The 13,337-nt window shown below is 37.8% G+C and overlaps 1 protein-coding gene across 2 annotated transcripts in view; it reads left to right on the forward strand.

Moving 5' to 3' along the window:
* The window catches only part of cpda (carboxypeptidase D, a), a 64,325-nt gene that overhangs the window by 15,879 nt on the left and 35,109 nt on the right, over positions 1-13,337 (forward strand). For both annotated transcript variants that reach the window (XM_060848442.1, XM_060848443.1), the window contains exons 3-4: positions 9,437-9,579; positions 12,843-13,012. In XM_060848442.1, the coding sequence (XP_060704425.1) occupies positions 9,437-9,579; positions 12,843-13,012 (313 nt within the window). The remainder of the gene's footprint in view (positions 1-9,436; positions 9,580-12,842; positions 13,013-13,337) is intronic.

Genomic DNA, 13,337 nt, shown 5'->3' on the forward strand with positions numbered 1-13,337 from the left:
CATTGGCACTCAAGGACGCCCGAGAGAGAATAGGCCTATGTTAAATGTCTTGAAGGCAATGGTCCTCTGCCTGCCTATTCCTGCTCTGTAATGATATCTCCCAACTATCAAAATCCATGGTGAGCCACAGATCCATTCTCATTTCTTTAAGGGAGGGCAGAAGTTGATGATGAAATTGAACATCCACTCCACTCTGCTAGTGCGGTCTTCAGCCAGCTGAGGAGCAAAGTGTTTGATGTCATAGATCTCCAACCCATCACCAAGCTCAAAGTCTATAGGGCAGTGCTGTTATTTGCCTTTCTGTGTGCATCAAAGATGTGGACAGTGGCTAGCAGGCACCTCCGAGTCCTAGAGAAATATTACATTGACACTCCCAATCTCCATTATACTGACAGCACCTAATTTATTTAATCCTTTGACTCATATTTCTGTTATTGTCATCTTGATCTTTTTTGTGACCTTTGCCCAAAGCAGTGAAAATGTTTTAATCTAAAAATAATTCCTTGTCTCTAGAAAAGCAACTTTTCTTGCATATTCATTTAACCATTCTTTACTGTAGATATTTTTTGCCTCATTCTCTGGATTCAAATAGATCTTTCCAATGTCTGATAGCATTACAGCTGCTTTTTGTAATCTCTTTTCTGTCATATAAATCTTGACCATTCTATGATTTTTGGCTGAATTTCGACCTCAAAATTATCGCTGTGCCCAAAACCAGGAATCGCACTCATACTCCTGGATAACGATCTAAAAGGCACACCTCAAAATAATTAATGTTGTTTTATCTTTTTTTTAACATTTCATCTTGTTGCTCACTTCCGTTACTCCTATGGTTGGTGCTTTTCGCAGTTTATTACTCTGGTTTATTCTAAGTTCTTTTAACATTTTACTGAATGGCAATCAATGCTATTAGCATCCTTGAATTAAAAACTATTGACTAAATCTAGAAATTTAGAATTGGTTTTACCTCCTCTGCCTACAATGTGTTCAAAAACTTGGGCTTTCAAAATCATTCTTGGGGTTACTTAATTGCTAGTTCTAATTTATCTTTCTCTTGGCAACATCCATTTGGGAATACCATGTACCATGGCCTGAAACTCTAAACCTGTCCTTATTTTCAAAAATGTGCAAGTTTGGGAGAGGTGAGACACTCTGCTTACTGACCAGATTTACTAACGATTTAGATTAATTTACCCAAGGCTCTGGTGCAGCTGCATACACATACTACAAAAAATTAGTTTTAAGTCTGCGAAAAGTTCACATCCTATTTCATACCAACTGATTTTCTTCATTTTCCTTTCATGCTGAACTCTAAACATTTAATACTGATTTAACATCTAGATTAATAGCACATTTGGAAATGAAGGTTAATGGTGGAAATTATTAATTTTTTATAGCCCCTCTTTTCTCTTAAGTCTTTCCCTTCTCACCTTAAAAATGTGCCCTCCTTGTCTTGAAAATCCATCCCCTCTGGAAAAGACACTAAGCTTCTACTGCATAGAATAGGTAGGGAGATAAAATAAATTTAGTCCTGTGCTGAAATAATATTAAACCTCAGTTTCAATATCCCCTGCCATATTTTTGTCTTGGAAGTGGCTGAGCCAGTGTAGCGAGAAATTGAAGTGGTCTCCTGTTGTATGAATACTTTTTCTGAAATACTTAAACTTTGAGCATTACACATATTGTTGGAAAGTAAAGTAAGTACCTCAATAGTAGAAAATAGATCTCTTTAAAAATCTACTTCCAAAGTGGAAAATGGGATGACGTTTTGAACAAACATTGAAAATTTGATACAGGTCTTGAGAATCCTCAAGGATCTAAGGATAGATATGGAGGAACAGTTTCCATTTGTAGAAGAGCTGAGAACCAGAGCAAACAGATTTAGTGATTACCAGCAATGATGTGATGAAAGAGTAACAAGTAGGTACTGTCTAGAGTCCACTACTTGAGTGTGATGGAGGGGTATTCAACTAACACTTTCAAAGGAGAGTTGAGTAAGCACCACAAGGGAAAAGAGTTGTAAGACTATAGGAGTAGGTCAGAGGAGTGGGAGTACCTGGATTGGTTTTGCAGAGTTGAAGTAGATACAGCTGGCTGGCTTCCTTCTGTGATTGTGTATAATTTACTTATACCCAAAACCCTTTTTTTTGAAGTAGCAACTAAAAAATCAAAAATGCTACACAAGTCTTTGTTAAGCCTTTTAGCTAATGTTAACTACCATCACATTTCAAAGTGACCACTTTATTAGAAACATATATTATCTTTTTGGACTGTTTTTGAATGAAAACAAAATTTTTAAGAAGCTATCCCTTCTAATTTGAGAGCAATTATCTTTGTCCTTTAATTTTTTTAAAAAATCAACAACTGAATTTAGTTGCTTTAATTATCTTTGATTCTTCTATTTAATAAATTGCAGTTTTACTGTGATTTGCTGCAGAATCTATTTCTTGTGTATTTGAAAAATGTTTGACTATATGCTGAACTAGACAAATGCTGCTGGCTTTGATGCCCATAATGTTGTAGCATAAACTGCTAGTGTTCTAGAGATGCCTGATGCTCTAGTGCCTTTAAAGTAAACGTTATTACTTAAGATGGAATAGTTCTCACAAGTGAATAGTGATTGCTATTAACCTCTTTCCCCACCCCTAATCAGTAAGTGCTGTTCTGTAGATGTTTTGTCCTATTTTTGACTTGTATTTGGAATGAATTTCCTTTGCAGATGAAACAAGTTGGTTAGGAAACTGTCATTGAGCTGAGGTCTTATTTATAATTTCTACACTTAAGAGAATGGGTGTGAAAGAAGGCTCTTCTGAAATTTTAGACTCGCATAAGGCATCTAAGATCTTGGAAGGAGTAGCTAGTGTTGGATTGACACTGCATACTTACTGAGTCGCAGGCAAGACTGACTCAGTCCTGTTATTTGGTACTATATATCAATTAAGTAGGCTGCATTCAACATTGAATTGGAGGTGCTGGTATTGTCCACCCTAGACCAAAGTTAAAAATCTCACAACACCAGTTTATAGCCCAACAGGTTTATTTGGAGGCACTAGCTTTCTAAGCCCCGCCACTTCAGGTGGTTGTGGAACAGAATCATTTGACACAGAATTTATAACATCCTGTTGTTATAAATTGTCAAATGATTCTGCTCCACAACCACCTGATGAAGAAACAGCATTTCAAAAACTAGTGCCTCCAAATAAACCTGTTGGACTATATTCTGGTGTTGAGATTTTTAACTTTGAAGGGTACCTGCAGCATTATTAATAATAAGCTGTCACTGGTTGTTCCCCAAAAGTAATTTGAAAGAACAATTTTCATGGAGTGTAAAACTTTGGAATACGTTTAGATAGTTGAGCAATAGAAACATGGGTGAAATAGTGGAAGACTGGAGGTTGGCTAATGTGATGCCATTATTCGAAAGAGGCTGTAATGAAAAGCCAGGGAGCTATAGACCAGTGAGCCTTACAGCTGTGGTGGGGAAGTTGTTGGAGGGTATTCTGAAGAATTTCCATGTGTTTGGAAAGGTAAGGACTGGTTAGGGATAGTTAACATGGCTTTGTGTCTGGGAAATTCTCTAACTTGAATGAGTTTTTTTGAAGAGGTGACAGGATTTGTAAATGCAGAATGGTAATATTGCTGATATGGACTTCAATAACTTGTTTGACATGGTTCTGCAGGGAAGGTTGTAAGGTTAGATCACATGGTCTCAAGAGGGAGCTAACCAATTGGCTTGAAGGTTGGGCACAGAGGGTGATGGTGGGGGGTTGCTTTTTGGACTGAAGGCCTAGGACCAGTGGTGTGCTGCAAGGTACGGGGCTGATCACTTTTTTGTTGTGTATATAAACTATTTGGATGCAAATATAGGTGATATGTTCAGTAAGTTTGCAAATGACGCCAAAATTGGTGTAATGGGCAGCAGAGAAGATTATCTCAGAGTACAGCAGGGTGTTGATCAGATGGGCCAATGTATTGAGTGGCAGATGAAACTTAACTTAGATAAATGAGATGTTGCATTTTGGTAATGTCTTTGTCTACCTGTGCCTCTATTTTCATTGTTGTGAAGAAGGCTTTTGGCATTTGTCTTCATTGGTCAGAGCATTGCCTATAGGAGTTGGGACATTAGTGAGGCCACTTTTAGAGTACTGCATAAAATTCTGGTCATCCTTCAATGGAATAGATATTAAACTTGAAAGTGGAGGGAAGATTTACAACGATGTTGTCAGGGCTATAGAATTTGAGTCTTACATTGAAGCTGAATAGACTGGGCTTTTTTCCCTGGAAGTTTGAGGTGGAGGGGCATGGATAGGGTGAAATAACTAAGGTCTTTTCCCAAAAGTAGAGGAGTCCAAAACTTGAGGGCATAGGCTTAAGATGAGGGGTAAGATTTTTTAAAAGGACCTGAAGGGTAACTTTTTTTTTCATGTAGAGGATAGTGCATGCATGGAATGAGCTGCCAGAAGAAATTTTGTATTTCTTACTCTTAAATTACCTTGATTTTTGTGTTTATGATCTACCTGTATTGCACGCAAAACAAACCTTTTCACCGTACTTGGGTACATGTGGCAATAACAAATCCGTCATTGAGAAGTGGTAGAGGTGGATACAATTACAACATTTAAAAGGCATCTGGTCGGGTACTTGAAAAGGAACTATTTAGAGGGATATTGGTCAAGTGTTGGCAAATGCAACTCCGTTAGATTGGAACGTCTGGTCAACGTGGACGAGTTGGACCAAAGGGTCTGTTTGTGTTTGATGACCCTCTATTAGATTAGAGACTCAATGTATTCAAACTGTGCAAGTGTCAATGTTGCAAAATATTTTAGCTATTGTAGATACATAACTTTGCATAGGATGAATACTACTGGGTTAATAGTGATGTCCTCTTTCCTGCTTTTCCCAAACTTGACCTGTTATGTATCTTTGCACAAAGTTAATGCCAGCAGGCTGGCTTTGAGGAAGATACAAAAGACTCTGTTTATTGATCTTGGCGTGAATTGGTGCTTTTAGAAAGATAGGAAATAAGGTTTCTAGCAACACAAAGTAAGTTGAGAAGAATGGAAGTTATAGAAGGAATTTTGAAGCGCTGACTGTTTGTTTGAGTACGGGCAAGTCCATTGCAGGAGTTAAAATCAAAGAAATGTTTAAATTTCCAATGTGTGGGCCAAGATCCATAGTATATCAGCAAGGGTGAGTGATGTCTCGGGCTTAAATAGGATATAGACAGAATGTTTTGGCTCTTTTTAGTTGAGCTGAAGGATACAGTGCGAACTAAGGAAGCTGACTAGATGACTATTAGAATAGAAAGTATTAACTCTGTACCTGGTTAAATAAGCAACTAATTGAAGCAAATGCAAACAGACCACATTGAAATAGAGTACACAGAGCTAGTCAGCCTGTTCAAGTTTGATCAGTGGAGAGCCAACTGATTTCTATTTTCAGATACTTTGGTTCTAGATAAAGAAAATTTACAGGATTTTGTTATGTTGATGTTCAGAGAGGCAAATTGCATTGTTATTTGTGATTAAGCTTTAATCAAACATATAATCTTGCAGTGTTTTTCAGTTATACCTCAGCAAAATTTATGTACTGATGCTTTTGATTCAGCTCCTAATTATCAGTGTGCAATCTCCTAATGCCAACTCATTTTTATGCTAAGTGTGAAGGCTAGACATGTTCACCACCATAATGCAGGCAACTAATATTTTCATTGTTGTGGTTCGCTCCCATACTTGGCCATTCACCTTGAAGTGTTTTAGAAGAAGCTAAATGCTTATTATCACACATTGTTCCTGAAGGAATCTGTGGGTGAGAATAAGGCAAGATAAATTGTGCAATTGACTTTTTAGTTAACTTAATGAGAAATTGACTGTCATGTGTCTGGCAGCAGGTTTCTACCCAATACATTTCAAATCACATCGAACATGGAAGTCCTGGAATGGAGAATCACAAATGTCAAGGCGAAATATTGTTTAGAATTGTTTTAAAATCACTATTTTCTTTTGCACTGTATTTGTCTCTATTAGCTCATACATAATGTTTGGGAATTGTTGACCAATGAATAGTGACATCCTTTGATCTTAGTTTCAATACTTTGGGTCAAGCAGCTTACCGTATTTAAAAATTTCTACATGCTTCATACTTAATTTAGTTAAGCTGTGGATGACCATATAATTCTAAGTTATATGAAACATTTCATGTGCAGCTTGATGTACAGCACTGAATTAAGTTTATTGCTTCAATATGTTTTGCAGTACCTGTCAATTCACTTTGAAAGTTATCCTCCGTTTCAATGGACCTGAAACAAATGATTAAAAATTTGCTTCTCCTTTGCAACAAACTCTCTGCTTCAAGTCTCTATTATATGTAAATTCATAATTTGCAATGACCTTGGCTGACCATGTTGGTAAATGTGTTCGGTGATTTGTGTTCACAAAATCCCGCAAACCGGGAACGACCAGTTATTCTTTGTTTAAAGGATGAGCAAAATGCCTCCAGTCTTGACATAATTAAACTCTACGAAACATAGTAATGACACTGCACCATGGACTGAAAATATAATGGAATTCCTCCTATGGTAGCTAGTTCTGGTTCACTGAATTGTTGAACAAGCATAAAATTATTTTTACCATTCCCTACTTAATTATCAATAATACTCCTGAAAGAATCTGTGGTTTGGCATCTGTAAATTTCTCTGATCAATTGTATATTCAGCTAAAGTAATGGAATGTAATCTATGGCATGTATGTTTGTGTTTTTAATGTTGAAAGCCCACTAAATTTGAGGATTGTATTTTTTATTATTAACTGGGTCTGGGTACTTCTGTGACACATACTTGGGTGTTATGACATTGATCTGATCTGTTTCATCTTAAAAGTTTTCACTTCACTTCAGGCACTTACCTTGAGCTGTATTTTAAATGTTTGTGTTTTGTTTATGAATTTGACCACGGTACAAATGATTTACTTCAGAAACTAATAGATTTAGTTAGATAAAGTTGTACAGTAGTTCTAGAGCGGATCAAGTATTTTAACCTAGAAATAATTTGAGTATAGAATGTAGAGATTTGTTTTTTAACTATATTTTTGTTGAAAAATAGGTTTTTAAATGTTACAGCAAATACAAAACATACAATTCAAAAATACACCATGAAATAACAATATGAATAAAGAAATTTGGGGGTAAAAAGTACCCATCCTTTGGTATAACTTAGAATTAGAAATTGAAAGTACATATCTCAACTGCTGCCAAATGTAGTTTAGACCAGATTATTACCAACAAAAAAAACAAAGTCCTGACTTGACTGCCACCCCCCCCCCCCCCCCCAAACCAAGAGAAACAGACATAACCAAGCAACACCACTGTTTGTAAATGCTGAATTGTTCAGAGTAAGTTAATTTGTCCACAGTCTTTTGCCTTCTCCAAGCCAAGGAGATGTGCAGATCCATCTAAGGTGATCTGAAGCAACGCCAGATTCCCCTCAGTACTGGATCCCGAGCTCCCTCCGTGTTCTCTTGACGCCATCATAGGACCTTCTCAGCAGCAGTGATCTGGAAAAGAAGTCCTGGAAGAACATGATCTTCGAGCCCTCGGAAACTAGGGTCTTCAGATCTTTCCCCTGAATTCTGGAAGTCTCTATGATTCTCTCCTTATCTCTAATATGAAACTGTGCCAAGATAGGACCCAACCTATCCAGACCCAACCTCCGTGCCGTGACCCAGTCAGCCCCCTCGATCTTCAAGCCTCTCATTCCAGCCTTCAAATTAAGGAAGTCCGGCAACCAGTCCTTAATAAATTCCATTGGCCGCTCACCTTCTTACCGACAATGCAAATATCTTTTCTCCTGCCCCAATTCTCGATGTCATCAACGTGGTCAAGCAAATTACGGACCAGCGTCTCCAGGATATGGATCCTATCCTTGGAGGAACCGGTATCAGTTTCCACCACTGCAACTGTGTTCTACCTCATCCGTCCTTTTCTCCAGGTCTTGCATCTGCTGTTCATGCTTCTGCAGGATGATAGAGATTGAAGCCAGCTTCTCCTCTATCTGCTTCCCTGAAATCTCGCAAGATTTCGTGAGCTCCTTCAGCAGGGCCTGGTAAGAAGTAGAGTCAAGGATCCTGCAGGCTGGACCTTGGGCCATGCCTCGGACGCTCCTCTTTCCTCCGGCATCCCTGAACGACAAAAACGGAGGTAAGTTTAAGTTTCCTGGGACTCCATGACCTTTCCAGTGTCCCTGGATATCACGGTGGTCCAGGTAGGGCGGGCAAGGACTTTGTTCTGCTTGCGATGCAGTGCAGATCCTCCTAGATCACTGCCATCTTGTATTTCCCCCCCCCCCCCCCAAGTAGAGATTTATTGCTTCAGCTGAAAAGCAGCTCTGGTAGACAATTAGAACAATTGTTACAAGAATCAACTGTAAATCATTTATTGAACCAGGAAGTCATTAGAACCAACAGTTTGTGAGCATAGAGTTCACAAAGGAATTTTTAATGAAGATAACGTTAATTCATTCATCTAGAAAGACTCCAGATTTCGCTCGCTTAGTTCTAAGATAATGTCCATACTGTTGCATCTTCCATTCTGTCTGGAAGTGTTCCATATGTTATTCCTTGTATGAAAAATAATCTCTGGATATCAGGCTTTATTTTTGTGTTCAGTTATTTATCTCATTAATTGCTGAAAGTTTCCTTTTCAACTCGTGTTTCTCTAGCTATTCTTCATGACAATGATCTTGGTGAGAAATCTGTTTCTAGCTGATGTTAACACTGCATGAGCTTATAGTTATTGTCACATTTTACCGTTATGTTGGCACAGTTACTTGTGGCAAATATCAACTTAAAATGTTTGGTCAGTGGTCTTTTGAAGCTTTGATAAAATATGCTAGAAAGTTTGCTTAGAGGACTTCACAATCTGTATTTTAGGAATTAACCACGTTGAAAACTCAATTATCCTTAAATCTATTTGCACCCTGTAATTTGCCTATTTCAAAAAAAACATTGTTTTCAAGTATTTGAAACAAACATTAAATCTCAGATCTTCAATTGGTTTGGTGAGCTGGTTAGATGCTTGATTTATTGATACTTGTTTGTTTTCTATACTTGAAAACACAATCTCTTTTTTGAACAGGCAGATTGCAGGATATACCAATTCAAAGTTTTTTTTTTAATTTTGACTTTAGGATTAAATGTATGAGCAGTCTCTGTTAGTTGCTATCCACATGACTGAGTCAACACTGGAACTGTTCAAAATGGCAAACATACAGTCAGGAAGTTGTACTTGACACTTAAAAATGGAGTGATGACTTAGTCACATTGAAACTGGTGGAAGTATGAACTTTTAGATATACTTTGAAAGTGTATGATGAATGCAAGGCAAAATACTATTCAGTAAGTTGGTTCTTTAGGTGACCTGTTATTTTGTTGTTGTTTTCCAGGTGGGATGCAAGACTACAATTACTTGCAGGGAGACTGTTTTGAAATCACACTGGAACTGACCTGCTGCAAACATCCAATGGCCTCTAACCTTGGTGAAGAATGGGAGAAAAATCGTGAATCTCTTTTAAACCTAATGGAACAGGTACTTTAAGGGAACATGATAAGAAAAAGACCATATTTAAGTTCATATGTAATTCATTTAAAAAGAAATTGACCACAAAAATTTGGGAAAGGCAGTTGTGGAGCAATGCAGGGGCATGTGCGCAGGGTGCAAGTACAAAGTACTTCATTGGAGGGACAAGGTATAACCATAGTTAATGCAACCTGGCTGGTGATGCAAGTAAACGTTAAGATGTTTTAAGATGATCCAGATGGTAATGAACAACAATGCTAAAGTGCAGGAGGAGTTGACATAGGAGGTCATGTTAGATTGAACCTTAAGACACAAAGTGTAAACAATTAGCCAAGAAAAGAATTGGACCCAATGGGAAATAGTCATTGAAAAGTAGAGAACATTGCAAAAGTTTTAGTAGTTATAAGGAATGGAATGATGTAATGTTTACAATAAGATTGGTAATTTAGTTTAATAATAAAATGTTTGTTGATATAGAAGATGACTTAAAAGATTTGTACTGCTTAATGTTGGTAATTCACCTAGTCAAGATAGATAGCATCTTGAGTTGCTGAAAATCAGTAATATCTGAAGTGTTGGTCGTCATTTCTTTTTAATCCTCGTTGGTTACTTCCCATGCAGGAGGCCTGGAGGATTATAGAACAACCTTGATTATCTAAATGAGATGGGCTGGGAGTGTTTTTGTTCTGATAACTGGTTGTTCAGATAACGTTTTTACGGGCCCTTGATCTTGTTTGTATAATCCAAAATTCGAGTACTTGATGTTTGGATAACCAAGGTTGTTCTGTATGTAACAATTGACAAAGGAGAGGAGTTACAAAAGAGGAAATTACAGGCTTCATCAGACCAAGATCACTGACTGGGAACCTGTTACAAGCTATTATTTAAAGACCAAATGCTGTTGCATTTGAAAAGGCATGGGTAAATTAAGGTGTGTCAGCAATGATTTATTAATAGACAAGCCACTTATGGCTAACTTGATTCCGTTAATTGAAATAACAGTAGACGTAAATTAATAGTCTCAGAATATAGAGGTGAGGACTTTTGCGAAGCTTTACATAAAGTGCCATATTGAAAGCTTGTTAAGAAAATGGAAGTTCGTGGAATTAAGAGGAAATCATGGTATAGAAGTAAAACTGACTTGCTGACTGGAAACAAAAGGTGGCAATGGATGACTCAGTTTGAAAAACATTCATTCATTCTCCCAGAGTAAGTTTTCAATTTGCGCTCAAACTTTCAATTTCTTTAATGATTTCCGAAAGGAGAAGCCCAAAAAGACTAGACGAGTTATTGGAATGGGTGGATAGGTGACAAAGGTTCAATGCAGAGGAGCTTAAGGTGATAGATTTTGGAAGGAAGAATGTTGAAAAACCAATATAAAATAGAGTATACAGTTTTAAAAGGGGTGCAGGAGCAGAAGGAGATGGATGTCTACGTGAACAGATCACTGAATGTGGCAGGGTAGGCTGACCATATTTTAATAAAACAATATCCTATTTTATAAATAGGGGAATAAAATGTAAGAGCAAGGAAGTGATGTTGAACTTATAAGACACTTGTTTGACCTTTTTTGGGGTGTTGTGAATAGTTCTGGGCACCATATTAGAGGCAAAATGTGAACATGTTGGAGAGTGTGAGACTTAAAATAAGGTTTCCATGGATGGGAAGTCCCAAGACGGTGGAAGGAGCCAAGCACACGGACCTTGAGCCAGGCCCAGGGCACAGACCTTAGGCAGATCTACTGTAGACTCAGCAGAGACCATGAGTGATCCCCTACTTTTCTCAAGCAAGCACAGGAACTGGAATCAGCAGTTGCTACATTGGCAGAGGCGATGTCAACAAGGTAGACCTGGCAGCAGAAGATGGCGCTTGAGGATTTATGGCTTCATTGTTCTTTTGGTCTGGCAGCAGAAGGACATCATGGCAAGGTGGACCCAGCAGTGAGAGACGTGACTTTGATTGTGCTTGGTCAATGAAGCAATGGTGGAGGATTATTGGCAAAGATAGAGTCTGAGGATCAGCAACTTCGACGTTGGTTGCACCCTTTGTAGGAGGTGGCAAAGTGATAATGGATGGGTGGCAACTCTGGCATCATTGAGCTGATTTGGGATTGGGCTCTCTTTGAACTAAAACTTTCTTTTTCCTCAAATTATTCAAAGTAGTGCTGTATTATGGTGACAAAAGAAAATTTCTTAGTAAGTTGTAATCTTACTATAAAATACATGTGGCAAAGTCACAAAATCAAATTGAAGTTATAAGGGTATATTGAAGATATTGGAACTGTTTTACTTGGAAAGGAGAAGACTAAAAGGTTTTCAGAACCAAGAGTGGTTTGGATTAGAGTGGCTGAGAAAGTATTCCTGCCTGGAAAAGCATCATGTACCAGAGGGCACAGATTTAAAGTGATTGCAAAAGAAGCAAATGTGATGTGAGAAAAACGTTTCACAATGCAAATAGTTACAGTTAAGGAATGCATTGCACAAAAGTGTGGTGGAGACAGGTTCAATTATTGCATTCAATTGGATATTGGATGATTATTTGAATAAAAATCATGTGCAAGGATATGGGGGAGAAAAAGCAGGAAATTGGCATGAGGTAATCATTTGAAGAGCTGGTCTGGACAAAATGGGCTGAATAGTCTCTGTGCAATAACTTTATTCTGTGATTGAAGTTGATGGCGCATAGTTCATTATCAAATTTTCACAAAGATCATGGTGAGAATGGTTAGTGACATCAGGATATGGGGCAGGATAGCTAGTGTATAGAGGCACTGGATTGCAGACAAAAAGTGTCTCAGACTAAGCATAATGGGTACTTCAAAGAAACAGCACAAATGACTATCTGAAACATTGCTAAGTTTTTGATTCTGTAGTGCCTTTCATCTCTCAGACGCCCCAAAATGTTCTTGCAATCAATTAGCCATTTTAATATTGTTTTGTGTATAGAATTAATAATACATGCCTTGACCCTTCATAAGCCCGTTTTACCACCATTACTCCACATCTTGCCCTTGTTTTGTCAGTCTCAGCCTGAGAGTTCCAATTGACCCAGCACCCACAGCCTGCTTTTGAAGTATTGAGGAAGATAGAAATGTAATTGGCATATGAACTCCATCCTTGATGCCACCTGAAAAAGTAACATGTAGAATTCATGTAGTTCTAGATAATTTTGGATTTTGAAGTATTTTATACACTTACTCCAGTTTGATGTATCATATCTATCCAATGAGAGCCATAAATTAGAAGTTTTATTTTTTAACTTGTATCTTGCAGGTTCATATTGGCATCGCAGGATTTGTCACAGATGCTCAACTTGGCTTGGGGATTTCTCAGGCAACGATTGTAGTCGCTGGCATTGATCATAATATTACAACTGGCAAATTTGGCGATTTCCACAGACTGCTTGTACCAGGGACTTACAATGTAACAGTTGTTGCAGAAGGGTAAGAAAAACGAAAGCCAGGCAAATGATGGTCTTTTTATCCAAAAGGCGTAAACCAAACAAAGCTAGACTTGTCGTGAGATCGTTTATTGTCCAATCATAACTGCCACTGAAAGGTAATGGAAAGCCACTTTTGTGAACTACTGCTGTCTGTGTTGCAGGAATATCTACAGCACTATTAGGAGGGAGCTAAACAGTTGAGTTATTAAAATTACCAATTTACTGTCTGATTAACACCAGTTAAAACACTCAATAGTTTTCTGTACTTGTAACACTAGAATGAAAAATTTGTCTTTAACCAGTGGCAAAAAACAAAATGGGAATTG

Source organism: Hemiscyllium ocellatum, chromosome 31 (assembly GCF_020745735.1).
Source record: "Hemiscyllium ocellatum isolate sHemOce1 chromosome 31, sHemOce1.pat.X.cur, whole genome shotgun sequence".
NCBI lineage: Eukaryota > Metazoa > Chordata > Chondrichthyes > Orectolobiformes > Hemiscylliidae > Hemiscyllium > Hemiscyllium ocellatum.